Source organism: Notothenia rossii (genome assembly GCF_949606895.1).
Source record: "Notothenia rossii genome assembly, chromosome: 4".
NCBI classification, from domain to species: Eukaryota; Metazoa; Chordata; class Actinopteri; order Perciformes; family Nototheniidae; genus Notothenia; species Notothenia rossii.
Window position 1 is genome coordinate 23,558,936 of NC_136902.1, and position 27,824 is coordinate 23,586,759.

Genomic DNA, 27,824 nt, shown 5'->3' on the forward strand with positions numbered 1-27,824 from the left:
CAAAATCGACCAAGGGGGGCCAGAGTAAGGTCAAATCCACCAAATGACCCCAGAAGTGTTTTTTTTGTGCTAAATCTCTCTAAAAAGGTCAAATTTCACTTGTTTTGCATCAATCTTGATACAGGGTACTTATTATATGTTATAGTTTGGATTCCTAAAGCTTTTAGTCTACCATCCCATCATTCAAGGGTGGTTTTCACTATAAGTAATTTTCTTTTTTTGGACGGACACTATAATTTACATTTTTTTACCGTGTTCAATCTGAATTTACTTTAAAATAAAAGCATCTATATTGATTCTGACACTTCTACATCCAACTCACAGATGTAACCTTGCTTTGAGAAAAAAGATTATTAATTTTCCCCTTTTAGAAGGGAAGATATGGTCATTTGTTCTGGGAATGTCATTTTTGAGCCTGAGACCTGAAAAACAGGCTCAAGGCTTAACAGGATAATCATCATGGTGCAAGTAGGTTTCAGGAGTAATACAAATAAATACATAGAAAATAGAAAATAAAACATAATATACTATTAAATACTGTAAATCCCAAACATACTGTATACAGTTTAATTTATAAATATATATGAATATGTGTGATATAAACATCTGAAGTAGCATTTGTCGGCAGCAGACAGAACAGTTGGCTGCTGGGTAATGGAGGCTTCTGGGTGATGGAGGCTTCTGGGTAATGGAGGCTGCTGGGTGATGGAGGCTTCTGGGTAATGGAGGCTTCTGGGTAATGGAAGCTGCTGGGTAATAGAGGCTGCTGGGTAATGGAGGCCTTGATGATCTTGTGAGCCTTCTTTTCACACGGCTGGGTGGAGAAGTCCTCGATGGTTGGCAGTTCATCATAAGATACCATATAACCTTTTACATAAACAATAAAGTTGTAATTTGAGTTGCAACTCTGATTTTATGAAAGCTTTTTGCTGTTAAACCAAAAACTACACTGCTAAAGTCCATAGTTGGAGTTGAATGAACCAACATTTACAAGTTATTGTGCTATACTATCAATTCACAGTGTGCTCAAACATCCTTTATCATCCACCCATAAGCAATGCAGCTAAAGTAATTGCATTAAAGAAATGCTAAAGTTGTGTTTTAGATAACTGTTCATGTCCAATTTACTACATACTATACTGATGACAACTCTTTAAAAACAAAATGTAAGATTAACATAATCTCAGTACCACAACAAATAGAAACGCTTTTTGCATCAAATGAATGAGTGACATGATGTCCCCTATCTTTGTCATCAGACACAGTCCAGTGTGTTGTTTATGTACCCACAGGTACACACAATGTCACATTTCCTGTGCATATGGCTGGCCCACTCATTTTACAGCTTCATTGGCCCATTTATAGTTGACGTTTTTGGATGAGATGTTTCCCCTTCATCTCTTTCAGCACTCAGCCCGAGTTAGACCTCTCTTTAAATCCGATGCCCTTTGCAATAGATGTCCATTTATCTATTTTTGCATGTGTATGGGCTTATTTTGGAAAGACCTCGGTCACACGGCGGAAAAGGGGGCTGTGTGAAAAAAGCTGCTTTGCCATTGGTAGCAGCTGCTGCAGCTGAGACACCTCTGAGGAAATGGAGAATTGGACACACATTCATCCAATTTACCATTAACAAGACCTTATTGGATGCAGGGCCATAGGAACATGTGGCTTTGCCTTATGTGGCTCTGTTTAGATATGCTGCTGTTCCACCTGTGGTACTGGGTCGCAGATAGACTGGGGGTCTGTGTCTGGGGATCTTAGTGTGGTGTGACAGTGATCAGTCTGCTACAGGCAAGGTGTATTGTGACATATTTACAAAAATAAATAAATAAAAAAGCATTTATTACCATTTATATTCAATTACAGCACCTACAAATGTTGCCATTAAAGTATATTAATGGCGCAAAAAAGATACAACAAGAACATATCAGGGACTCAAATTACAAGAATTTTCATTTCCTCACTGTAAAAACCATCTGTAGGAAAGTCTGAGCTGAAACACGAGATAGTTTCAAACATCAAACACCAGAACCGGTCCACAAAGATCTGCGAAAACGAGAGATTTCCATGCGTTTTAAATTTTCCACATTTAAAACCCAACCACACTGAGAAACTAGGTTGTTGTTAAGCTTTTCAACATAGCAACCAGCGGTCAGTCGAGTGTTGACTTCATCCTCCTTTAAATATATAATTATCCTTTAAAGATCAGTACAGATCCACTTCTGTGTGTGCTCAGCAGGTTTTTGGATCAGATATTTTTCTCTTGTGCAACACCTGTGTGTTTTGTTTCTGGCTGGGTAACTTCTTTTTTTCTCTTTTTTTCCATAAACACACCTCACGTTCTTTGGAAGGTGGCGTATCTCGAAATCTTTGTATTTCAACACATTTTTCTTCTGTGGAGACATAAAGATAACAAAGCATTTTTCTCACAGTTTTGCTGAAACATTCAGTCAGTGAAAACAAACAACGGTAGTGTGGTTATTAACTTTAAAAACCAGTAATACTGGATTCAACTCCGGCCAGTTCACAGGAAAACAAGTGGTCCGGATACTGCTGATCAGATCGTCATGGTAATGCCCACTTTACCTCTTTGTCTTCAAAACATTAATTTAGAGTTCAGGGCTAGTAGGAAGGCAGGAATGATTGCATAACAGTAGAAATGGCTAATGGGAACAGTATGAATCTATGCAACTCATGAATGTAATGTGTACATTTTAGTACTTTTTATTATGAATTCTGCCACTAGAATTATAATTATTCCCCCCATCAGATTTGACAATCAGGCACTGTTTTTGAATACTGATGAATGTTTGATTCTATATACAATTGTAGTGTTTATGACCACACAGGGCCGGCCCTGAGCAATTTGCTGCCCTAGGCAAGATTTTAGCTGGCGCCCCCATGACCACCAAAACAGAAAGATATGGACACAAGATGTGTGCAAATGTATTTAGTTTCTCATCCATTTGAACATTATTTAAGTGGGGGGTGGACCTAACATCCTCTAGAGGGGTCCGGGGGCATGCTCCCCCCGGGAATTTTAATAATATTGAAGTTAAATGCATCAATCTGGTGCACTTTGAGAGATCTATGGATACATCTCTCAACATGAAACAGGACTGTAAGCAGATTTTCTTTTCTTTATGGATATTTTACAAAACACTCTCCTTTTAAACTGTATTCTTGTATATTTATAACAACTTTTTTTTACTGTCATATAGTATTTTGTACCTGTTTTTCATCTATTCTCTTATTTTTTATAACTATAATGATCATATAAAGGTGTGCCTTTACCTCACTGAGCTGAGGTTATCAGAGCCGCTCATTCTTTCAGGAGAGAGCTCTCTAAAACTCTCCCCCCCCCCTCCCCCCGTGGCCGCTTACACATTAAATTCCAATATTAATTTTTTTTTTAAACAGAAGCTGTATACGTTTTTGGGGAGTTTGATTTATTTTCAATTAAAACCTATAATTGCACACTAAAACCATTATTTAAAAAAAAAGAACTATTTCACATAAACCTCTGGTTTTTACTGGGGCAGTTCAACTTGATTTGGGGGGGGGGGGGGGCGCCATAGTTGTACGCAATATAGGCGTAGTTAGTTATAACATAACAAGATGTACTTTGTTGATCCAAAATCGGGAAATTGTGTTGTTCTGAAATTAAAAATATATATTTTTTGCTTCATTTCTAACTTCTTTTTTTTTTCTCCCCAATTGTCGGTTCCCCCGATGGGTTGATGCGCCCTTAGCATTCGCCTATACTGCCTATGCCAAGGGCCGGCCCTGTGACCACACATGTGCTGAGTTGGGAACAAACACCGTTCTTGTATTTCTGTTCGCTCTGTTCAAAGTGAGCACATTTTCTAAAACGGAGGGGGGGGTGTTATGTTACACGGGAGATGTTATTTGGTAAACATACAGTTGTCATCTTACAAACACAAACAGAATCCAGTGGAAAGATTAGTGTTGAGGCCCTTTAAACAGCTTGTGAAAAACGAGCCTCCTGTCAACTCTGTTACATAAATGTTTACTAAGAAATACCAAACATTGTGTTCTATTTATTTTACTTGCCTCTAGTTTGCCCATTGCCACAGATTAGTCATCCCCAGAGTTAAACACGACTTTGCCAGCAGAACAAACAACTAGTAGCAGACAGCGACCAGAAACAAGTGCAGAAACGGTTGATCCGGCTGGCTCGTAGCCATGCAGCCATTACCCTTCAAGTAGTTTGCTTCAGAATTGGACCAGAGGTCTCCAGAGTTGAGTTGGAGTATTTCATCACTTTATAAGTCTTATCCAAAAGGGCAGAGCCTGGAGCAAAAAAAAAAACTAATGGCCCGGCGCTCTCTCAGAGGCCAGAGTAATTCTCATTTCACTCCAATTGCCACAGCGCAGCACGGCTAACTGGCAAGTGAGGCCCGCTGCTGCTTTCTTGGCAAACAGAGAATTCTTAAGTGCTAAGCTGTAAATTTGCTTAATATGACATGAGTCCGAGGGGAATGGGATCATTTTCTTTCAGGAAAAAGCCTGGCATATTGGCTGACAATAAGCTGGAACGGCCCGACATGGTGTTTCTGCCCGGCGATGATGGCTGGAACACACAACGGACAGCTTTTGACAGAGCTGTAAAACCGCTTGACTCTGGCACCGGCGCTGGGTGACTCATTCTAATGTTAATACTGGGAAAGCCTTGTAACTTTAATTTCTGTGCAAGAAAATTATGGTTTTCTCCTTAAGCGGCTTAGAGTGGTTTGTCTGTTTGCACAAGGAATTTGTTAATTACTGAACGTGAGAATGTGCAACATACACAAACCTTTCAGTAGGTTTACTTAATAATTTGCTTATATTGTAAAACATGGCAAATGGAGTCTCATTTACATAAAGAAACAATACAAGTTTGAGTTACAAAATGCAGGAAGTATCATTTGTTTCATCTCTGACTCCTATCTGGAAGCAGTCAAGGGTCAAATAAAACCAACATGTGCTGGCCATTCTAAAACTTAAAAGATAATTAAAAGATAAGTGCAGTTGGTGAATGATTACCATAAGACTGGTGGATAGTAGTTAAGAAATAATGTCCCAGTCTGACACAGGCTGGGTGTGTTTGTTCCATACAGATTTCCTCACCTTATAATTATGTTGCAATACATCATCTGATCTTTAGAGACCTTCCTTGGGGGTTCATAAGTATTTTTGGTACGTACCCATAGTAAAAAGGTTGTAGGCTGCCAAAATGTCTCCAGGTTAGAATCCTGCTTGCAGAATTTCAGGCAATGTCATCCTCCCCCCTTTCAACAATGCATATTTCAATAAAAGGCGCTTTCTGGCCCAAAAAATATCTTAAAACTAAAAAAATATTGTCACTGCTCCCATGTGTCGACATTCTCTGGGTGGGAAAGAGGATACAGTTGAAATAGCGTGGGGATTTTAATAGAAATGTGACAACTGTGGCTTTAAAAAGGCAGCATGTGGTTCTACTTGTCTACTTGTCTACAACTGTTACAATACATTTAAAATTAAAGCATTACTATCAGCCTTTTTTCTGTTGAATGACAGTTGAATATCAGCAGCCCCCTCCCACATGAAACATAAAAAGCCCGGTTTCAGTATCACAGCTGTGACCTTCATAAAACAGAGCTGGGCAACAGGTGGGCATCATGTGTGTGCTAATCTTCCATATTATGGTTGTTGATAACAGACACTGCACAGCCCCGCTCAGTTAAAACTCAGTAATTTAATATGGAATACATCAGCAATGTGATATTTGTAGTATGGAAGAAGCCAAGGTTGGGGAGATTCTGCTGATGCTAAGAATAGAAAATGTCCATCATTCACTGTGGGTTTCTGTTACCAGAAGAATCTGAGGGTACCACAGACCCTCCAAAACAAGACATTGGGTGTCCACAGAGGGATTTTAGGATTATTTTTTTCACTCACTCTCCTCCTCACTGAGAGCATGAAAATGTGGATTGTATTTCGCTGTGACAATCCATGCCAATTTTGGAGGACGGGGTTGTTGAATGTGTATCCTTTCCCCTATTTTCACAGGACCATCCTACTTAAGCTATAAATTCTCTCACAAAGCTTCTGTTGGATGAAAGTTTGGGCATCTAGGCAGCCGTTGATTCAATAATGACTACAATAAGAAAGCTATAGGCCTGGTCCATCCTATGATAATTTATAATGTACGTTCTGGATATAACACTAACACCGCAGTCAGAGAAAGAGTATGTTTCAAAGTCATCCATGACATTTGGTACAAGCATTCATGTCCCCCTTAGGATGGATCCTAATTTATTCAGTGATATCTTATTCTTTGACTTTACATCTAGCGCCATTATCAGGTCAATTCATGATGATTGAATCGCTAGAGGAATTAATGCCATTCCAATCAGCCTAAGCTGTAAGCAACTTTAAAGACCTAATGTGAACGTGCTTGACAATGTACTTGCTAATGATAGCATTATCAATACATGTATGTAAGCGTCCCAACGTTAGCATTTAACCCAAGCACCGCTATGTCTTAGTGCAGCCTCGCTTCTCAACTTGAACTCAACAGAACATGAGCCCCATTGTAAATGCAAAAAGCCATGATGAAGACAGTGATTGAACTCTCTATCCCCCCTTTGTCTCCCCCCCCCCCCCCCCCCTCCTGTTCGCCTGGCCAGCCTGCTTCAGGTGTTCCTCAGTCGGGCCCTGTGATTAGTCTAATTTGCAGAAACGCTGGCGAGCCTGCACCTGTTGCCCCTGCAGCCTGCAGCCGCGGCCCCTCAGCCACTGACAGGCCTTCCCTTGGATAATCTAATCTCCTCTCATCGGCGTGGCTGCTATCCCAGTGCAGGACAAGGGCGATCATTTTTTCTAACACTTGTCTTCCTTCGTTTTCTCATGGCCACCATACTCCTGATGGCTCATAATTGGACCATTCATAAATACTGCCAGTTCCCACCTCACTGTTTTTTTACACCTTGCCGCTCTTTCCTCTCACCAACGCCTTGCTCTGCATGCCAATAAGGTGGGTAAAGCTTTCCTTGAGGTCCCGAAAAAGGCCCAGCAGTCTTCCACATGACAGCCTTCCAGTATTCTCCATTTGGATTTGAAACGGCGCCAGGAGAAAATCAAGTGACACAGGCCACACAGAGTGGAAGGGAGGGAGGGAGGGAGGGAATGTGATCCCACTTGATTGTTGAGAGTTTATATAGCGAGTGATGACAAAGTGCTTTATGACTTTGCAGTGTTCGCTGGGCCCTGCGATTGAGGCCTTATACAGGCAAAGCCCCCTGGTGACCTTGGCTTGTCAAATGTTCTCATTTTCACCAGGAAGGAGCCAATGCTCAGCGGCTGCTCAGAGCTGGTAAGCTGCTTTTAGAGAGACAGCCGCTGAGAGCTTTTGGAGGTGACCCAGGCTTCCTTACTTTCACAGCTGAAAACAGTATTTAGGAAACGCATCAGTCACAGTTTAGGCCTACAAACCAAGTGAATTTTAATCCAATGAAGATTATAAATCCATGAATATTTTTGACAATGCTAAGAGTCTGTAGCCACGCTAGCAGCTATGAGAATCTTTGCTTGAGCTAAATGAGTCATTCTACAGAAAAGGTGGAATCTGGGTGATACAAATCTGCTGAAATATATTCCTTCTAAACACATCTAAAACCTGTTAAATAGCAATAACTAACTCTTAACTTGATGAATCCACAACAAGTAGAACTTAAAGTATTTTTATTATTTTCATACATTATACAAAGCTTATTTATATAAGAACGTCACTGGTGTTACGTGTTACCAGGAAGAAGAGTAACACCAGTGACGGTAACACCAGTGACAATTTGGAGAAAACACTACCATTTTAACAAAATGGCTGCCATGTGTCAGACCAAATATGGCTTCAGTCAATATCAATATTGTTTAACTCTTCAATACAATACATTTTCCCATTCAAATGTTCACCCCTAGGGCTATGCAATGAGTAACACCAGCGCCATATAGATAGAATATTTTCTCTATATTGCGCTGAGTAACACTAATGACAGACTTGAAAGACGCACGTAATCTCTTGTTACAGGAGGCTCTTCAGAGACAGTACATTACTTCAAAATAAAAGCGTTTTGTGTAGCAGTAACACCAATGACGTAATTTTGGGTGACTGACATTTATGGATATTATTCATAATAATTTGCGTTTTTTTTTACCATTTCAGTGTTATATTTAATGTTATGTAAATATGAATGAGATGTATTTATTGAAAAAAAAATGTTTTAAATAAACTATAGGCTCCACTTCCATGTATGATCAAAGTGACAAGGCAGTTCCTTGAACTTGGCATTTTAAATAAATTGCAATTTATGTATAATTTTTTTATTTAGTACTATTGCAAAGACAATCTCTATTTATTCAACATAGATAATGAATGTGAGTATTAGGTCAACGTCAAGTATTTTGGTGTCTGCAAAAGTAAGTGACAGTACTTCCACCTTTTCTGTAGAATGACCCAAAGGCTAACGTCAGAGTGCTAACAATCTTACAATGACAATGTCACATTCTGAAGTTACATGTATGTTTACCAAGGTCACATAAATATTCCCCATATAAATGAATTATTTGACTTTATGTTAGGGTTCTTAAATAAGAAGTCAGGGGAATCCCTAATCCAGAATTCCTCCTCTGGACACTCGGTACAACTTCTGACTATCTTTTTAAAAGTTGTAGAAATAAGACAGTCAGAAGTGGTGGAACAATCAATGGACAAACGGTAACATTCCTAAAGCCAGTTCTATTCTTTATTTTCCAAAAACAAAGAACATAAAAGGAAACGTTGTTGTGGAACTAGAAAGATAAGAACATCTTGAAAGACGTTTTATTTTTCACTGCAGACGTAGATAACATCAGACCAAACAAGGATTCCTGAGGAGTAAGAGGATATTTCCAGAGGGGTAAAGCAACCGGAGGAGTTCCACAGGGCTCGTCACAAATCAAATATTACTTCAGATTTCTCCCAGATGCATGCCACGTGCATCTTATCTCACAGGGAAGAGGAAGAACAAGTATTTGATCATTAGGCCCCCCGTTCCTGCATTGCCAATGACCTTTCCTATGCAAATCTTTACAGGATACTTCCCCTTGGAGAGAGATGTTAGGAAGCCGTGTGAGGCGGGGCTTGAAGAACTGGACCTACGCTGCTAGGTGGTGAACTGAATCGATGTGTAATGAGAAAACAAAAGCTGGACCAAGATCAACGCTCAAGGACTCAAGAAGGAGTTTTAAACAAGTAGAGCTGGTGCATGTCTGCGTGGAGCAGGCGGAGGCACGTTAGCTCTCTGACTGGCTGCTCTGGGCTAACAACCCTTGCATTGATCCGAGGAGACACTCAGCCCTCTAACCTGCTGAGTGCTCAGTTCCAGTGAACAATGGAGTTCAGAGCGCGTCGATACACTACCCTATTGAGTGCTCTCCGTTTAGCAGCAAGATTGATGAGGTTAAGGCTCCCAACCGGGGAGGCAAATGGTGTCAAAACCAAGGTGTTGCTTTGGACAAACAATCCTTCACTGGACCACCACACTGAAAGGCGCTGGTTACTGGCTCACACTCCAGCTCTACCCAGGAAGTGTACTCACACAGGCACAGGGTTTCTGAAAGGGGTTGCAGACTGTGGTGGATGTTGTTAGGACTTATAAAATGCAGATGAGAATATGAAGGTAGGATAGATGGCGCTTTCTGGACAGGAATGTGCTGCAAATCCCCTAAGACACTAAATGATGTACAAGTGGATTTATTACAGTCGGTCCCTATAAATCTAAGGTTGGCCTGAACTCCAGGGAGAGGTTAATGGATTACAAAGGGATGTGGTATCGAACCTCAGAGAAGTTTATACACCTCATCAATATGTGAAATGCTATTGATCATTTAGACCCTGATAAATTAAATTCATACACTTGATAGCAATATTCAGAAAGCCCCGGATGAGGGAAAATTCAGCTCAGTTTCTATTTGTTGGATGGGGACAGTGGGATCTTGTTTCGGGAAAACAATTGCATATTAAGAAAACTCAGGGTGGCCGTCAGTGATTTGAGCTCTGAGGACTTTGTTGGAATTATCACCTTAGCCTACCATAAAGCAGTGGTTCTCAAACTTTTTCTGTCAGGCCCCCCCTTTGGATAAAAAAAAAAGTCGGGCTCCCCCAACACAAATAGTCAGGCTGAGTGGCAGCGCCAGAGATTTCTTTTGGTGCTGTGGGGTAGCTTGACGTTTCATAGAGGGTGCTCAAACATTTAGGGTTTCCCATTAATGTACCGGTGGCTACAGTGGAATTTTCTACTGCAACAATCCCCACGCATATACACAACGTACCCGCAACTGTTACAATGAAGGCTCGATAATCAGCTCACGGCATATAGGTGTAAGCAGGGGTAAAGTGCTATTTTTATAGGTGGTGTGTGGACGTCACATAGGGGGGGGGGGGGGGGGGGGGGTCCGGGTGCAAGCTCCCCCGGGAAGATTTGTTGTTAAATATTGAAGTTAAAAGCATCAATCTGGTGCACTTTGAGAGCAAAATGAAGAGATCTATGGATACCTCTCTCAACACCAATATGAAACAGAACTCTAAACAGATTTGCTTTTTCTTTATGGATATTTTACAAATCACCCTTTTAAACTTTATTCTTTTTTTACTGTCATATAGTATTTCATACATATTTTTCATTTATTCTCTTATTTTTGTATAACTATAATGATCATATAAACGTGTGCCTCGGAAATAATTGTTTACATTAATGGTGACCAAAACGTTTGAGACCCACTGAGATAACACAGAGAGTCCTTTAGATCACTGAGTCTCTCATTCTCTCAGGAGAGGACTCTCCTCCACTTTGTTGTTGAAAAAACATTAGCACTCTCTCTCTCTCTCTCGCTCACGCACACACACACAAAATGGGTCATTCCACACACACACACACACACACACACACACACACACACACACACACACACACACACACACACACACACACACACACACACACACACACACACACACACACACACACACACACACAGCCGAGCTTTAATGAAACACAGATCCAGACGTAATAGTACTGTATCATATTATTTCGAATCAATAATCTTTCAAAATATGATTTTTTTTTTTTAAAAATAACTATTTTTCCTCCTGGTCTCTCGCGGGCCCCCCTGTCATGCCTCTGCGTCCCCCTGGGAACTTTGAGAACCACTGCCGTAAAGTATACTGTAACATCCACACTTTTTTGCTCTAATGTAAATCACAAGAACTTATTGAAGCTGAGATTCTGATTGTTACTCAATATGAAATGTGCACCAGATCAGACAACTTTAGGAATGTTGATATACATAGTCATAAGCAACAGTTATTAATTATAAAATGTTGCAGTTATTTAAAAATAGTATTTAAATATATCCTGGATATCTTGAAGCTCCCAATGTATTCATAATAGTAGAATAGGAAACCCTTTATGAGAAGGCTCTACTCCCACAACAGAAACCAAAAGACACAGACGAAACACCTACAAATAAACAACTCTTCACACAATTAATGTGAAACTATGTCACTTACTCATTTCCAGAAAGAAAGCAAGCAAAAAAAAGGCCTAAAAGTCCCCCACCATGTCATGCTCTCTGAAAAGTACTGTACTATTCTCCTCTGTATCTGCTTGTACAGTAGAGCTGGTTTGGAGAATGAGATAATTGAAATCATAAAGTTGACCAGAAATGATTTTAGATTTCAAAGAGTTAGTGTATTTCTCTCCACTGTTAAAATGTCACAGTGTGGAGGTAACTAAATATGTAATGCGTATACTTGGGACGGACATACGATGAAACATTGTTCTACACAATGGAAGTCAAATGTTTCAGATTTGAGTAATACCTAACATTTTGTATTAAAGAAACTACCCTCATATTGTTACTTGTTATGAGAAAACCTTCCTGTATCTGAACATAAACTACCACATTCACACACTAAAATGTTAACTGCAACCCACTTCTTGCCTTTATGTTAATTGAATAGAAGGAAATACATAATAGGTATATTAAACTCAACTATTATTTAAAAAAGGCACCCTGAAAGTCATGCATTTTGCAATGTATCTACTAAAATATAAACTTGTATTGAAGGAAAAATATAAACATAAAATGCTCATAATACTAGGTTAAGTAGTAGAGTAGAGTTGATTTAAAATGAACATAACAGAGATTTTACTTGAGTTAAGCAGATTTATTTCACATATGTACACCTGTGGCTGACATCCAGACAGTGATCAGTTACAGAGAGGACCAATCACAGGTTCTACAGGGGCTAAAAGAAATGTTACATTTCTTGATTAAGTGCTTCTTTTAGCCAACCTTATTCATCCATACATAGTCATCTCTTCTGAATTAAAATATATAGTTTACATCGTTCTGCATCGTCTCATCATTCAAGAGTTTAACAGAAACTCAAACAACATCACTTGAAAGTCAGGATGGGTGTCACACGGATACGTGCAGAGCCCCTCTACCTCTCTGTGTTCCTATAGGCCATGTGACGGCTGTGGAAATGGCACCAGAGCTGATATCCCTTCTTCTCACTCAGGGACTCTTCTTGTTAGCTGGAGACAGAGTGAGTAATTCAATAAGTCAAGTATTCATTTATTACTTTCCTTTTCAATCATGGGGCAATTTTTTTTTTCTAACTTCCCCCAGCCACCTCCACACTGAGAATAAAAAAAAAGTGATTCAAGTTCTGCAACTTCCATCCGTGGCAGCCCTCGTTGTCTTACTGCAGCTTAATTACAAAAATATTGGCGCCGTTTTCTGTAAAGATTACTCACTGTAGGAGGCCCTCCGTAATTTGGACCGCAGGGTTTGTCACGGGAAATAATACAATGGAACTGGGCTTTCTGTATTAGATTTTCTCTTTTAGCCTCCTTGACATTTCAAGCTGCATGAACTAATACATCTGTTATTTGTTGATCATTTGATTATTAACATACTTCACAAACCAAATCAGCGGCCCTGCTGGAGACACAGACACAGCTCAGCAGACAGTCTGGGTTTTCTCTCGCCTGCCACGCGCAAACGCACTCGCTAAAGATGCACAATTCAGCCCTCGGTAAAAAAGGAAAGCTGGGGGAAAAAACCATTTATCTTCCCCTCCTTTGAGCGTATGAGCACTCTGACACCGGCATGGAACAAAGCCCGTCATCACATTCTAATCTCGAATTTCAGGGCTTTTATTTCACCCAAATGCCACCCTGCTGGCCTTGTAAATTATTGACAGACTGACACCAATGCGAAAGGACACATAAAAGAGGCTAAAAGCTCCGGCCCTGGAAGAGCTTGTCCTCTCCTATTGCCATCAACAGGAGAGCGACTCTGCTAATGTTCCCTGGGAGCTCACGGTAACTTTGAGGCTGAAGTGTCAACATATGACTCCTGACCTCCAGCTGCATCACACAGGAGAGATATTGGCCCCTTGGTCTGTATGAAAGCCCTAGTACAATCACAAGGAAATGATGTGAATTATCTGATCAAATGATGAAAATATAAAAGCAGTCAGTCACACATGGTTAGTATTGCATCCAGCCTTTCAAAGTCATTCTGATTTGACTATTTCTTGACATTTCTCCTTTTACAAAAACAGCATGGTGGGTGGCTCGGCGTGCACTCATTTAGTTTGTGTGATGAAAAGTCAACCGTGGTAAGCCGTGTGTCAACTGGAGATCCAATATTTGTCAGTTTTACGTCTCCTCACGCCTACTCCTCATTTAGCTCAAGAATAAGATGTTACAGACACAAATATGAGCAGACAGTTAGGATGAATAAAATAACTAAAAAACAAACAAACAAGTGAGAGCAGAGAGGATGAGAGAGAGTGGGCAGAGATGAGAAGCGGCGTTAGGAGAGGGTTTTAGTTTTCTACTGCTATTTAATCCACCTCGCTTTCAGTGCTGGCACCCTCGGGGCGCCTCAGTTTGTCCACCTGTTCATTCATCTGTCCATCCCCACGCCGGTCCACTGAGTGCATGCTTACACCGTCGTCGTCTTTCTCTTCTTCCTCTTCCTCCTCTACGTGGCTTACCACCTGCTCCACCTGCTCCTCTTCCTCCTTCTCCTCCTCCCCCTGCACCTCCATGCGGACCTGGTCCTTCAGGTCAAGGAGCATCGTTGCAGCGGTGCCGTTGTCTCCATTGATAACATGAACTACATCAGGCTCTCCCATTGCATCCTGGGAGCTGTGGGGTCCATCTTTGATTGGGGACGAGTTGGCGGACTCGTTACTGACGGGGGAGATGTCGCTGCTGCTGCTGGTGGTGTGGCTGACTGGCGGAGAGCCGGGGTACCGATGGAGGCTTCAGAGGAATCTGCCAGGAGGGGATTTTAGGTATAGTGGGAGTGGAAGGGAATTGTTTCCTGTGAAAAAGCGGGAAAGAAAAGAGAAAAGCATGATCACAATGTTATTAAAAAACCTCACTGTGATCATTAGAGCTTTCCCATAATGTAATCAGGCATTCTGCAACCACAAAATACATATAGCTTTCTAAGCCAACAAAGTGTTGACTGACAGCGTATCCTCAACACTAGTTTACATTTGAGCATGCAGCAACACACGAAGCACACTATGTCATTCTCATCATTACAGCAGAGAAAATGGCTTTCCCCCCCCAAAGAACCAGATGTTTGTCACACCTGGCAGAGATGCTCTAAGATTTTTTTTTTAATTACATCCACTGCAGCTTTTAAGATCAAAAAGACAACGCTGAATCGTAATGTGATAAGCACTTCTGGGTGTTTTAAAAAAGAGAAAAACAGTTTGGAGATGATTTGGATCATTTGAACAGGAAGGGAACACGTTTGGAGACAGATGGTGATTCAGAGCCTTTAGTTTGTGATTCAAGCCTTCGCCAGAAAACTCATTGTGAGAGTCAGGATGAAGTGAAGAAAGCAAATGACAAAGGGATTATTGCTGATTAGAATGTACGAGGGGAACAAAACACGCTCAGCCAGACAGTTGTGAGGTAATTTTCGTCCTCGCCGGGTTTCTGATGTACACTTTTACTTCAGGCTTCATTATAGACGCTGATACATAATCATGCATGCTAATGGCCTGACTGAGCTGGGTTGGGCCTAACTAGAGTGAGGAACAAAGAAAGAGAGAATGAGAGGATGTCTGGCATTACACAAAGAGACCTTTGACAAAACCAAATATTGTACACCTTGTATTCAAATGTAGCAGGTAGGATGACAATTTCTCCTGACTACAAACAAACCAAGCCAAGGTAAGGAGGAAGGAAATAAGGAAGAAAGAGGGAAAAGGAGAAGGAAGGAAGGAAGGTAAGGAATAATAAATGATGGAAGAAAGGAAGAAAAGAAAATAAGGAGGAAAGAAGGAAGGAATGTAGGTAAAGAGGAAGGCAGTTAGGAAGTAAAGAAGGAAGGGAAGTGAGTAGAAACAAATAAAGGAAAACACAAGAAAGGATGAATTTAATATGAAAAGTAGGACAAAATGAAGATCGAAACCAAAGGAAAGAAAAAAGAAAGGAAAGAAAGAAAGAAGGTAAGGAGGAAGAAAGAAAGGAGAGTAGGACAGAAGACAGAGAAGGGATAGAAGGAAGGAAAGTAGGATAGGATGAAAAAGGTAGAAGAAAGGAAGGAAGGAAGGAAGGAAGGAGGGAGGATGAAAAGAAAGAAGGAAGTAAGGAAGGAGGAAGACAGGTAGGAACTGAGGAGCTAACCTGAACCCTAACCTCACTGGGGGAGATACCGAATGATAAACAAGTACCTGTGTTTGATCAGGAACCATAACATCTCTCTTGGTCTGCGGTGTCAGTTTGCATCCATAACACGACTGAAGACGTGTGGTTTTCTTGCTTACCAACAAAAGCATTAATACAAAGAAGACCAGCTGATGCCTGCAGTATGCTAATCGACCGAGGCACTGTAATCAGTATTATAACCTCTAGCGCCTACATATTCAAGATGAAGGATTTAGCTTTAAGTGTGCGAGTCGTTTGGAAGAGCAATGTGACATTATGTGTTCTTTAAGTTTGATTTATTCAGTCACAAACTCAAACTTTCACACCATAAACCACAGAAGTGTACAGTGGAAGTGGGTATGCAGATATAGATGTATAATAGGGGTTTTGTAGTTTTGTAGTATGTTGCTTCTTAGATTTTATAAAATATATAAATAATGAATCTTAACTAAATGTAACAACTCACAGTCTTCCTCAGTACATGGGACATTCATGCTCACGTGCAACATGTAACAGTACAAAGACAATATTTCATACATGAAACTGCTCCCACAAAAGAGGCCAAAGACACATTTTCACTGAGTTGGACAGTAAATTAAATATATACCTTTTAAAAATAATTAATTAAATTAATCAATTCATTTGTGTCCTTATCTGTCATGTGCAAACCAAAAATAAATAGAATAAATGTCATTTCAATGTGGCAACGTCAGATTATGTGGATAGTTGAAACATATTTAAATGTTATGTACACATGAAATATGGCCTAAGTGAACAATGGTTCAAAAGAAGTGCATCCAGGAACATTGAGTGGTTGTCCATTTTTACACACACACACACACACACACACACACACACACACACACACACACACACACACACACACACACACACACACACACACACACACACACACACACACACACACACACACACACACACACACACACACACACACACACACACACACACACACACACACACACACACACACACACACACACACACACACACACACACACACACACACACACACACACACACACACACACGGATAACTTTGTTACCTGCTGAGCAGTAAGCCCTTCAAAGAGACGATCTCGGCCTTCAGCTCTCCAACAGTTTGGATGTCCAGGACACGGTGTGTTGAAGACGAGGTCTAGAGGAAACACACAAGACACACACAACAAATGTCACAGACACACACACACAAAACTGTTCAGGTCACATGTAGGGTCAACACACAAAGTCAATACACAACTTTCAACAACTCCTCTGTGCTCAGTCTCAACAACATGAAATTATAAAAAAAAGCTTTGTATGAAAAAAAGCACAAAGGGTTCAAGGTAAACAAATATGGTAAATGCAAATGCTAAAAGCCACATGTTTTTGTGTGGTCAGGTCATTCGTCGCCATAACAACTTCACAACGGCTTACGGCTGGTGATGACAGAATGGAGGACTAACAACCCCACTACAGCCACTTTTATGGCGTTGACTGCTCAGAAAGTCCAGTGAGTGTGAATCATGCTGTTTTTACATAATTTTCCATACTATCTAGAAAAAGATTAGGCCAGTGTCTTGTGTTTTGGATAATGACTTTATCTTGAACAATGGTCACATTCATGAAGGTAGACCATAGTTTGTTCTTTTTTTCTTTTATCAAAGGCATGTGTTATCACACACACGCTGGTATGGCATGAGATGCTTCAGGCTATAAAGGCAAGTATTTGAATGGCAAATTGCTGCAGAAAATCTGTCTCTGCAGCACCTTTTTAGGGTTGGGCATGACCTTACAGTGCTATGAAATGACAGGTTTGGAGAAGTAGAAAACATCGAGGCAGCTGTCAATTGGGATGATAAAACAGAACTGGGGCAAAGTTTTGTGACTCCTGTGTCACCACAAAATAAATGGAAATCCTACTCAAGTAGGCCAAGAGTGGAGTTCAAAGTTAATCTGAGTTTGTGAGATGATGACTAAGTTAAGACACAATAGGAACATTACTACCATCCAAAACCATTGCATTTTTCTTTTGAAGTACTGAAGAGTTGCACTGCTTCTAGCCAAATGAAACCTGTAATGGGGCACCATGAGAAGGCATTGCTTGCCTTAAGTCTCAACCCAAAAAAGATTGGGAACCAGTGATGTAGATAATTGCTCCCCATCCTCGATGCATTGCTGAGTAAAAAAAGAAATATAACAAACATGTGCGAGAACAGGGGGAATAGACTGATGAGACCAGAGGGAGGAGAGGGAGAAGACATGGGAGAAAGTGGGAGAAAAGAAAAGTAAAAACTGTAATTAAGACTCTCCTGACTCACTGGAGGAAGCTTGTTAGGAAGCCTGGACCCCCTATCGAAGGGAGAGGGATAACTTGGACTCTTTGCCTTGTAATTAAATCTAAGAGAAATTAATTGAATCACATCTGAAAGGGATCAGACTCATTTACAGTGGAAGGAGGGAGGCAGAGGAGGAGAAGTGAAGGGAGACAGAAAAGGAGGCTTTTTTTTGGCTCTTATCGACTCCTAAACCTCGCTGATAAGCAGCCCTGCTTTAGAGGTGGTGCATTGGAGGCCTGCTGAAGACACTCTTATTACAGCCGTCACCTCATTAGAACCATCTTAATCCCTCGCCTCCCCAAGGCACCCGTATAATAAGGCTGGATTCTGCTTCTCTCTCATTTTACATCGGAAAAAATTAATTGCCGTATGGGCTGAGCTAAAAGACTTCCAAGGCAGAGAATCGACTTAAGAAGTATGCAAATTGCTCCAAATAACTCGAAATTATTTCTATATCACTTCACATTAGAAGAAAAGGCTTTAGAAAAGGATTGTTAACCGCCAGCTCCATAATGTGCATTATCTTCCAAGCAGCACTATACAATATCACACATCAAGCCTTGTCACACAACACTTCCACTGACATATGTCTTATTAAGTCTGAAGAAACCTAATTAAATGTTGGGCCAGGACTGGATTTCAGCTTTGAGATACATCATGAGAGTGTGTACACACATTGTGTAAGAATCTTGTGTTAAGTGCACTAGCTGCTTAGGTGGAGCTGAGTGGAGGGGTATCAGTGACTGGAGAGATAGAAAAAAACACAGCTGACTTAAAAAGCCCCTCCTGAAGAGCTGACACATATCCCAAAGACCGCACTGTGTATATGATGTGATGTTTTAACAAAATGATGACCAACAACTTCTGCAGTTACTTTTTCAGCTTTCTTGCAAAAGAATACCTGCCATCAAGAAGATATGTCTTTGTTACCAATTTTATTAAATAAATACTCAAAAGAAAATTATTATTTTCAAAGGTTGAATGCTGCATATGTGACTTAAATGTAATGTGTATTATTTCTAAGAGTTAAATGTTAAACTTAGCAGTTCTCCTGCTGGTTTCTAGGATTTAAGCTTGTAGCTTTGAAAAGGTCTGTCTGCGTATATTTATGACTTTATACACCATTCAAATATTCTACGCAAATGTCGTTATTCATTGACCCACCTGCTCTCATTGACTAAATAAATGAAAGCAACACAACTGCTTAATTAAATCAAAAAGTATGAAAGTTTCAGAGTTGAGTGGAAATGTCTCTGCTGCTCTTTCCTCTGGGGTTTGACTTCTATCATACTTCCTGGTGTGCAGGTGCAGGGCTCTGAGAGCTCTGTTTAGCCAAAACAGTGGAGAACAAAACTCTCAGCTTGGCACTGCACATCCCAAAAATCATCATGCATGAACAAACAACCAACAACCAAATGAACCCACCAGCCACAACCAAAAACAGGACTAAGCCCCGATGAGAGGAGCCACCCAGTATCAGCCACCAGTGTGATGGCAGGATGTGATTTTGTCGTGTAAATAGTGTACATAGTAAAGATTTGCTGGTTTAAAAGCCTTGTAGCTAATGACTCGGATGGGTGCCTGGGTGTGAAAAGGGTTGGCCTCTTTCTGGTGGTTAAGTAAGCGGTTCAACAAAAAAAGAAAAAAAAATGTATCACCAGCAAAGAAAAAAAAAGACTATCAAGTCTAGCAGCACCCAAGGACGGCAACGCATCTGGCTAAATGAAGATAAATGCCTGTGGACCATTAGCAACAAGATAAGATCTTTAACAAGGCTTGTTTAAGAGTGTCTGAAGGCAAATTAATTCACAGTTACTCTGCCGGCAGACAGTGTGTTTTCGTGTAACGCATGTATATTTATGATGGAATTAGTTTCAAAGGAAGTCCCCAGAGGAGTGTTTTTGAGTGGAAACACTGGTACAGTGCAATTGATTTTACTCTATTTATGCACTTTCCCACTGGCAGTTCATCTCCCGCATACAAGGAGGCGGTTTCTAATCTTCTATGTAGTATCCACTAATAAAGACAACGATCAGTGAGTTGAGACAGCAGGGAAAACACATTTAACAGGCAGATTTGTAATGATAATGGAGCACAAATAGACTGGGCTGTTTAACATCAGAGCTGAATCATCTCATCCTTGGACAAATCTATCCTGAACACCACTGGTAGAACACAGCTGCGTGACTTTGAGGAGTCATGATAACTGAGAAAATGGTGAAAAAGAGAGGAACTGTCTCCGGTGCTAAAATATGGAAATGTGTAAAATCAGCGTGTGCTGCGTGTGTGCACATGAGTCATCTGTCTGAGCTCACTTCCATAATGAGGTCCCCAGTTTAGGGACAGTAAACGCACTCTGCAATTGAGCGGTTTCCAAACTACGAGAAATGTTTACTTAGCAGCTGAGGAAACAGAAGTCTCCATATGTTTCGGGTTAAAGGCACATTTCCGCGTTGAGAGGTATAATTGCTAAGCGTGGAGCACTTTGAGCGGCGTGGTGAAGCAAACCCTGAAAGCCGCAAACGGTGAATGATAAGTAGCTCGCCAGCTCCAACATGTGTTTCTCATCAAACATCCAGGACCTGAAAACAATTTCCCAATTTCCCCCGTGGCCTGAGACAACAGAGGGCCTTGTGCCGACTCGCAGGGAAAATTTAAGATCAACACTATAGCTATAAAGCAGAGTTTATGATTTGTTTAATGGGTGTTTTGATTTGAATTATACTTTTTATACACTACTGCTGTCCAACAAGGCACTTATAGCAAATGAAGTAGACACTTTTTAATCCAATCTGTGATTCGGAGATGACAAATGAAAAGAAAAAAGCATTCCACGTCCCTTTATGCTGGAGAGAACTCATTGTTTGATGTGTTCCTACAGCCTGTCTGATAGGAAACTTTAGATAGATTTGAGACCAGCTGACTTGGGCCTCTTCGGCTTTGTACTCGCTCAGAGGGACTGTGTGGCTTAGATCTTGAAACAGCCAAAAATGAGCTATGAGTCGTCAGTTTTTGATGAACCTCGTCCAGGGAAGAGATTCATATTTTTTTTCTCCTCGTTTGTGCCAAAGCAGATGTGTCCGCATATGTTTTCCTGCGATTTCCAGATGCTACAGTGAAACACCCATGTGCTTAACAAGCTGTGGACATAAAACATTGTCTAAGATTGTCTCTTCCAAGGCACTTTTTTTTAAAGCCCAGAGATCATAAAGCAATTTATGAGCGGTGTTATAAAAAGCAAGCAACATTTCATCTCAGCACATAAGTTTTTAGACCAATCACTCACACCGTTTCACCTAAACACTTACAATTCTGAGTAGATTATGAACACTGTCTATAAAAATCAAGGCGAAGAGGAACGACAATATGGTTAAAGATTATGGTCCAATGATGAGATGCACCATACCTTTTTGCAGCTTGTGTTCTGATGATATACAGTATAATAAGGCTGTCCATCTAAGGTGGTTATGACTCGGGGAAGCACGGAGGTTTTAGTACACAGAGGCCTCGAGAAACCTTTTCTCTCCTCATCAATCTGCAGAATTCAACCTGCAACTTTACGTTTACGGAGCTCTTCTGCAATTTCAGAGTTACTGCCTGTCTAGCTCTCCTCAAAAACATTAATCATACGTAACAAACCTTGAAGGTGCAGTCCATAACTTTCATGCTCAAACTACAGTTAAGATGCACTTCTTGCCAGTGAGGTGTAAAGTTGTTTCAGCTCATTGTGGTTAGTTTGGCAAAAATATAAAATAAATCAGACGTGCCAATTTCTGCTGTAACTAAATTAAAGTAAAAACAACTACAGCTCTGGAGAACGACACTGTGATGTGAAGGTAGATTTTCAGATGTTTAACTGAAATTGCTGACATCATAGCAAACTGATTGTGCTGGTAAGAGAAGAGCACAGAGTTGCTGATGAGGTGTTTTAGCTACCTGTGATGAAGTCAGCTCTTGAGAAAGCTCCTGGATTTTCTGCTGCTGCTGGATCAGGAGCTCCTGGACGGAGACCAGAGTCTGCTGCAGCTGGCTCACTGTGAAAGCAAGATGGTAAATTCATCAAACTTTTAAAAAAAGAGAAAGATTATGTTGTTTTGGTACCTCAGAAGTTAACATTTTCTTTCAAGTGTCGTCGACAGAACAGATGAGACTCAACTTGTGTCAATGATCAAAGCCGTCCTCTAAGAATTGTAATCAAAGTTAATACCGGGTAACTTAAGTCGCAGCTTTTTGGTCCGAGGCGCTGAGGGTAGAGGGGGGGGGGGGGAGGGGAGGGGGCACATAGGATGGAGATATTAATCTCTAGTGCCTGAACTTAAATCAAATAACAGTCTCTAACCTTCCATTATCCACCCAGACACTGCCTTCTAATGCATCTTAAATCCTCAAACGATCAACAAAGGAAAAAACAAGGCTCTCATTTGGGAGGAGGCTGCCAGACAAAATGTCCCCCCTAATCCTAATAAATATTGTTCTTTTTCCATTGACTTTGAAGATTGAATTAGTTCAAGTGTTGGTGTTGGACGAGGGTGTATGATTTCAAATAACACCGAGCACAGTTTGTTGCCCCCTGCTTCCAGTCACGCGTGTATTACCAAACAATGCATTAAGTTTCCCCGAGCTGATTATATTACAGAAAACCAATAAACATTCATATAAATCATGGGCGTGTAAAGTGTTAAATCAAGCCTAATAGGATTAACATCAACAGATATTGTGGCGGTCCACTGCTGAGGTTGTCAGGCCAATGGTTAAAAGCCTGAGCTGCAGCCGGCTGGACGGGATGTAAAGAACCCTCCTCTCACATTAACCCGGGACAAAAGACAGAGCTCGGCTGTGTTTCTTTTGAAAAACCAACACACACAAGATATTTGATCTTAAAAAAAGCTAATATCTTGTAGTAACACCTGTGTTTAAAAGGGTGGAGTAGTATCAATATAGGTGGGGTGCTGAACGTTTGATCTTTTCATGCGCGCAGAATCCTTTGGAACACGTGTTTGAGCAGGATCGTTGGTTGGAGCAAAAAAAACTCATTGTGCAATCAGTTTCAGTTTGTTACTGAGTTTGTGCTTCAGAGTGTGACCAGCCTTTCTGAAGACGGTAGTAAAACTAAAACACCACGGCCATCCCTGCTTAAAAAGGTGTTGCTATGACAGGGTGTGCACGCTAAACCAAGAGCAGCCCTATTAGTCTCTGATTCCACCTCACCACAGAACAGCTTATCCAGATGTGTGTCAGTCTGCCAGTCTGTAATACTGTGCCTCCTGAATTACCACTGGCACCGCTTTTTCAGCCACTTCAGCCAAACGCTCCAAATCTTTTCATGTCCCTCCACAAAGTTAACTCCTGGACTCTTCGGACACTTGACAAAAATGCATAACTTCTCATCTTCGGTTATCACAGATATGGAGCCAAGAATAATGAAGTCAATGACTTTGGCCAGGCATGAATCAGAAGGAGGCTGTAGCCGGGGTGTGTGTGTGTGTGTGTGTGTGTGTGTGTGTGTGTGTGTGTGTGTGTGTGTGTGTGTGTGTGTGTGTGTGTGTGTGTGTGTGTGTGTGTGTGTGTGTGTATGTGTGTGTGTGTGTGTGTGTGTGTAGAATCAGAGACAAGATGTGTGAGGCTTGCAGCTGCTGCGAGGACGGTGCACATTGTGTATTCAGTAAATTATTCAGTAAATACCTCGATATAATGTACACTACATATGTCCAGGCCTGTCTCTGTCTTTAATGGCCAGCTGGTCACCAATATGGCTCCCACCGACAAAGAGTGCCCAAACAGCCGCACAATTCCATTACAGCCTGGGTGCGCTGAAGTAGTTCCAAGATCCATTCATTAATTGTCTGTGTGAAGTTGTAGGCAAATCATAATGGGAGTCAAGGCCTCCTTACTCTCGAGTTGGGGCTGGCGAGAGAGACTAATGTGGTCCCCATTCAAAAGGATACATCACCTCATTGCGCCCGGCACTAGAGAAATACATGAACTTTAACAAAAGGGGGTTCAAGCAATTGGCAGCAGCGAGGCAGTCGGTCGCTATTACTCAGTGCAGCGAAGAGAGAGGGAGCAATAGGGAGAGGAAGACAAAGGGAAAGCAGAGGGAGAAAACTCTCAGTGTAATTGCAACCCCTCTCCCCAACTGTTAACTACAACAGTCATTAACTACAATAGCAGCTTGGCTACTGCAGTCATAGCAAATTAGTTCCCCACACTGGCTGAAGAAAAAGACTCATGTTTTGTTTTTTTCCACTGGAGTCTCACCTACGCGGTGTAAAGCACAGGAGGACTCTCACTGTGAAATCCTGTCTGAACCGACAAACAAAACAGGGTTTGTAAGTTGGCAAATCTCCAGAAAGTGATAAGTACACGAAGAACAGGCAGTGAAATAGACAGAGGAAATGTGTTTGCATAGTTGGGAGAAAATGACCATAAAAGAGCGTGTATTTGTTAATCAGATTCAGGGTGGCACACCTTGCACGCGATCGCACACAATTGCTGCCCTACATCTACCTTAACCGGCCAGAAAACAAAAGCCTGGGTGTGACTGGAAACAATGATAACAGCACTATTTTCATCCTCACTATGTCGGTCCGTGACAGGAGCAGCATAGTCAAAAAGGTCATTTGTTTTAATTTAGAGATGAAGGGGGAAAAGTGACAAAGGATGGTTGTGTTAGTCTCGCTGCAGCTCAAAACCCAGTAAACACATGCACGGTGGTAATTCATACCATTTTTAAACAAAGATACAATCACTTAAGTAATGCAATATTTAGCCAATAAACTTGTGAGGTTATTGCAAAACACCTTTAGGATTTAACATCTCAAATCGAAAAATACCTACATAAGGAAAATGCCATCAAAGAGTTAGTAATTCATTCACAAATTCTATATTGTCAGAAATGCTTTAAATATTTGATCTTATTTCCAATTACCTAATGCCTTTTAGTTATTTTACTTAAAGCAGGCTTTTAACAAACAACACTGCATATTGTCAGCTTTACAAAAAATGTATATCACTTTTTATCTTTTTAAATACAGTAAACTCTCTGCAGGCATAGGTTTAAGCATGCGTCGACAGTGTTTGTTTAGTTACTCTCACTGACTATGGGCGACAAAACTTCTTCAATCCAGCTTTTACTTGTTGTGTGAGCTGTCTTTGAGTATCCTGAACAAATATATTCATATTTAACTTTCAAAACGCTAGTTTCAGCAGTCATTATTTCTAACCGACTAGCTATCTCAAATGGGAATTGATACCTTTCCGGTGAAAACATACTCCAGTTCAACGGGACTGCTAACGAGACCAAACTTTCTCAGAGTGCCTCTCTCATTTACGCCTCCCTAGATTTTTAATTATACTGACGAAGAGCAAGAAAGCATCTTTCTCCCGGCTTCACTCTCTCTCCATGTCTGACAGCGAGGTTGAGATTCCTCACCTGTCCAACACGGGAGCCGCACCTGTCACCCTGCACTTAATCACACTAGGGCCAGTGCCGAGCCCAGACGCTACACAGTGGCATGCCACACGCACATCCTGCACGCAAAAGCACTCACACATACAAACACACACACACACACAAATACGCACAGAAAATTAAAATGAACTTTCTCGCAACCTACAGGGAAGAGGGTGGATGACGATGATGGTGGTGGAGGTTTGGATGGGGGTGATGTTGGTGCAGGGGGAGACGGATGGAGGGGGGGGGGATGAGAGAGGATGGGTGGTGGGGGGGGAAAAGTTGTCATTTCCCAACTCCTCATTAATATTCCGAGGTTAAGAGCTTTTCAGCGAAACGTAATTAATTGAGCCCGAGCCTGACAGTAAACAAGCAATTTCAAATTAAAGCGAAATGACAGCGGCGTCATTTGTTAAAAACGTGCGGGGGCCCCAGATTTTGGCGACAGATAAATGAGGGAAAATGTTAAGGAGGGAGAAAGTGATGAAGATATTAATCTTCACCTGTCTGTGTCAGCGTGCCACTCATTGCCGCAATGTTGCTCTCCATCCTCTGCAGATGCTTCTTGTCCTCTCGGCGGCCCATAATGAGGGGAAGGATGTATTTCTGCAATTAAAAGCATGGCACAATATTATAATTCTCTCTGGTGGGATGGGGCAGAAGATGAGGAAAAGACAGGGCCACCTAGACTTGGCAGCATAGGGTCAAAAGCATTGTTTTATTGGACGAGTGCCTCATTGTCTAAACTGCCTGATTATGTGCATGTTATTTTTTTTGTGGCAGAGTGCCCAAGCAACTGATAAAGACATGTCCACACATCTAGTGTTTAAACCATTAGTTGATTACAAAATTAACCAACCTTTTGATTAACCATTAGTTGTTCAAGTTACTTATCAAGCATTTATGTCAAATAGTTGCTGTTTCAAGATTTGCTGCCACTATTTCATACCATTGTTAATGAAATATCTGCTGGGTTTTTAGTCTTTGGTCAGAAAAAAAAAACACTTTGAAGATGCATCCTTAAATGTTGTTCACAGGTTTCTATATATAAATAGACAAACACATAAAACAAATATATTTATACTAATCTACAATGAAATTGTTAGTTGAACCACTTCAAACATATTTTGAGCAATATACATGAATAAAACCCAGGAAGGGACAGTGAAAATAAGACAGGCCTCATGGGGAAAAACATGGCGATGAACCCTGAAAATAGTCTAACAAAACCCCAACAATGTCATGTTGTTTATCGTCTCTCTGCTGCTAAATAAACAGAACTCCACCAAAATGATATGTTTGTCTGACAGCCAAATGAGGAGGTTTGCTATCCAGTGTGAGTGTCAACCAGATGAGCCGCTGGTGAGTGTCTCACTGAATCCTTTACATATGAGCAGATCCAAGCTCACCAAATAACATCAGAGTTGATGTGGTCCTAGAGGGCCGCACTGAATTGCAAACGTTTGTTTGTTTAAAAGCTGAATAAAGGCAACTTAATACCTCACAGCCGGTTTGCAGCCCTCAGCTGCCCGAGCCGGGTTTTCCCTCCAACTCAGGTGGCAAGCCGCAACACCAGTGCAAGTAATAAACACTTTTCAAAGAAAAGGATTAAATGAGTGTCAACACGTAGTAATTAATAAGTGGGTTGCTGGGAGTGTGATGTTTACAAGGTGCGCCATAACATAAATAAAGTATGGGCAGAAGCCTGGACATATGGTGCGACTGGCGCTACGCTCCAATGACATGACAGCAACCTGTGCCGTCCCGCCGGGGTATCCCACCTCATAGGGGACCAGTGGCTGTTAAACCCTTTGGCACGTAGGAAACAGTGTGTGTTTTCCTCAGTGGAAGAACACAGAGACAAAGGGACTGGGCATGTGCATCCTTATAAAAAAGCTGCGTAAAATGGATGAAATAATAGGACATAACAGGATCTATAGAGAAGTCAATATGTCCGACAGGGTCAGGTAGGCATATGCAAGTACATGATACGCGCTCCAATTCTCTCTCGTGCACACACAGAGGGAACGGCCTGTCATCCGGGCAGAGAGCTACTGCTAGAGCTCCTGTCCTCCTCTAAAACGAGAGTAATGGCTTCCACATGCCACTCAGACTACTACTAACAACCACTATGGGATTAATGTCACCGGGGACAAGGGGCCTCATGAGCTCATGTTCAAGGGCTGCTAAACCCGATAAAAAACCAGGGTGATTATTTTTAGCCGGTAGGACGTCAAAAAAATGGTTGTGTGCTGTGTTGGC

At 41.2% G+C, this 27,824-nt stretch overlaps 1 protein-coding gene across 1 annotated transcript in view; it reads right to left on the reverse strand.

Moving 5' to 3' along the window:
- Positions 1 to 8,764: 8,764 nt before the first annotated feature.
- The window catches only part of pex14 (peroxisomal biogenesis factor 14), a 49,010-nt gene continuing 29,950 nt past the window's right edge, over positions 8,765 to 27,824 (reverse strand). The window contains 6 exon segments of the mRNA XM_079679759.1: positions 8,765 to 12,623; positions 13,952 to 14,353; positions 14,355 to 14,427; positions 16,838 to 16,929; positions 22,046 to 22,143; positions 26,066 to 26,168. Of these exon segments, the coding sequence (XP_079535885.1) occupies positions 12,600 to 12,623; positions 13,952 to 14,353; positions 14,355 to 14,427; positions 16,838 to 16,929; positions 22,046 to 22,143; positions 26,066 to 26,168 (792 nt within the window). The 3' untranslated portion in view covers positions 8,765 to 12,599.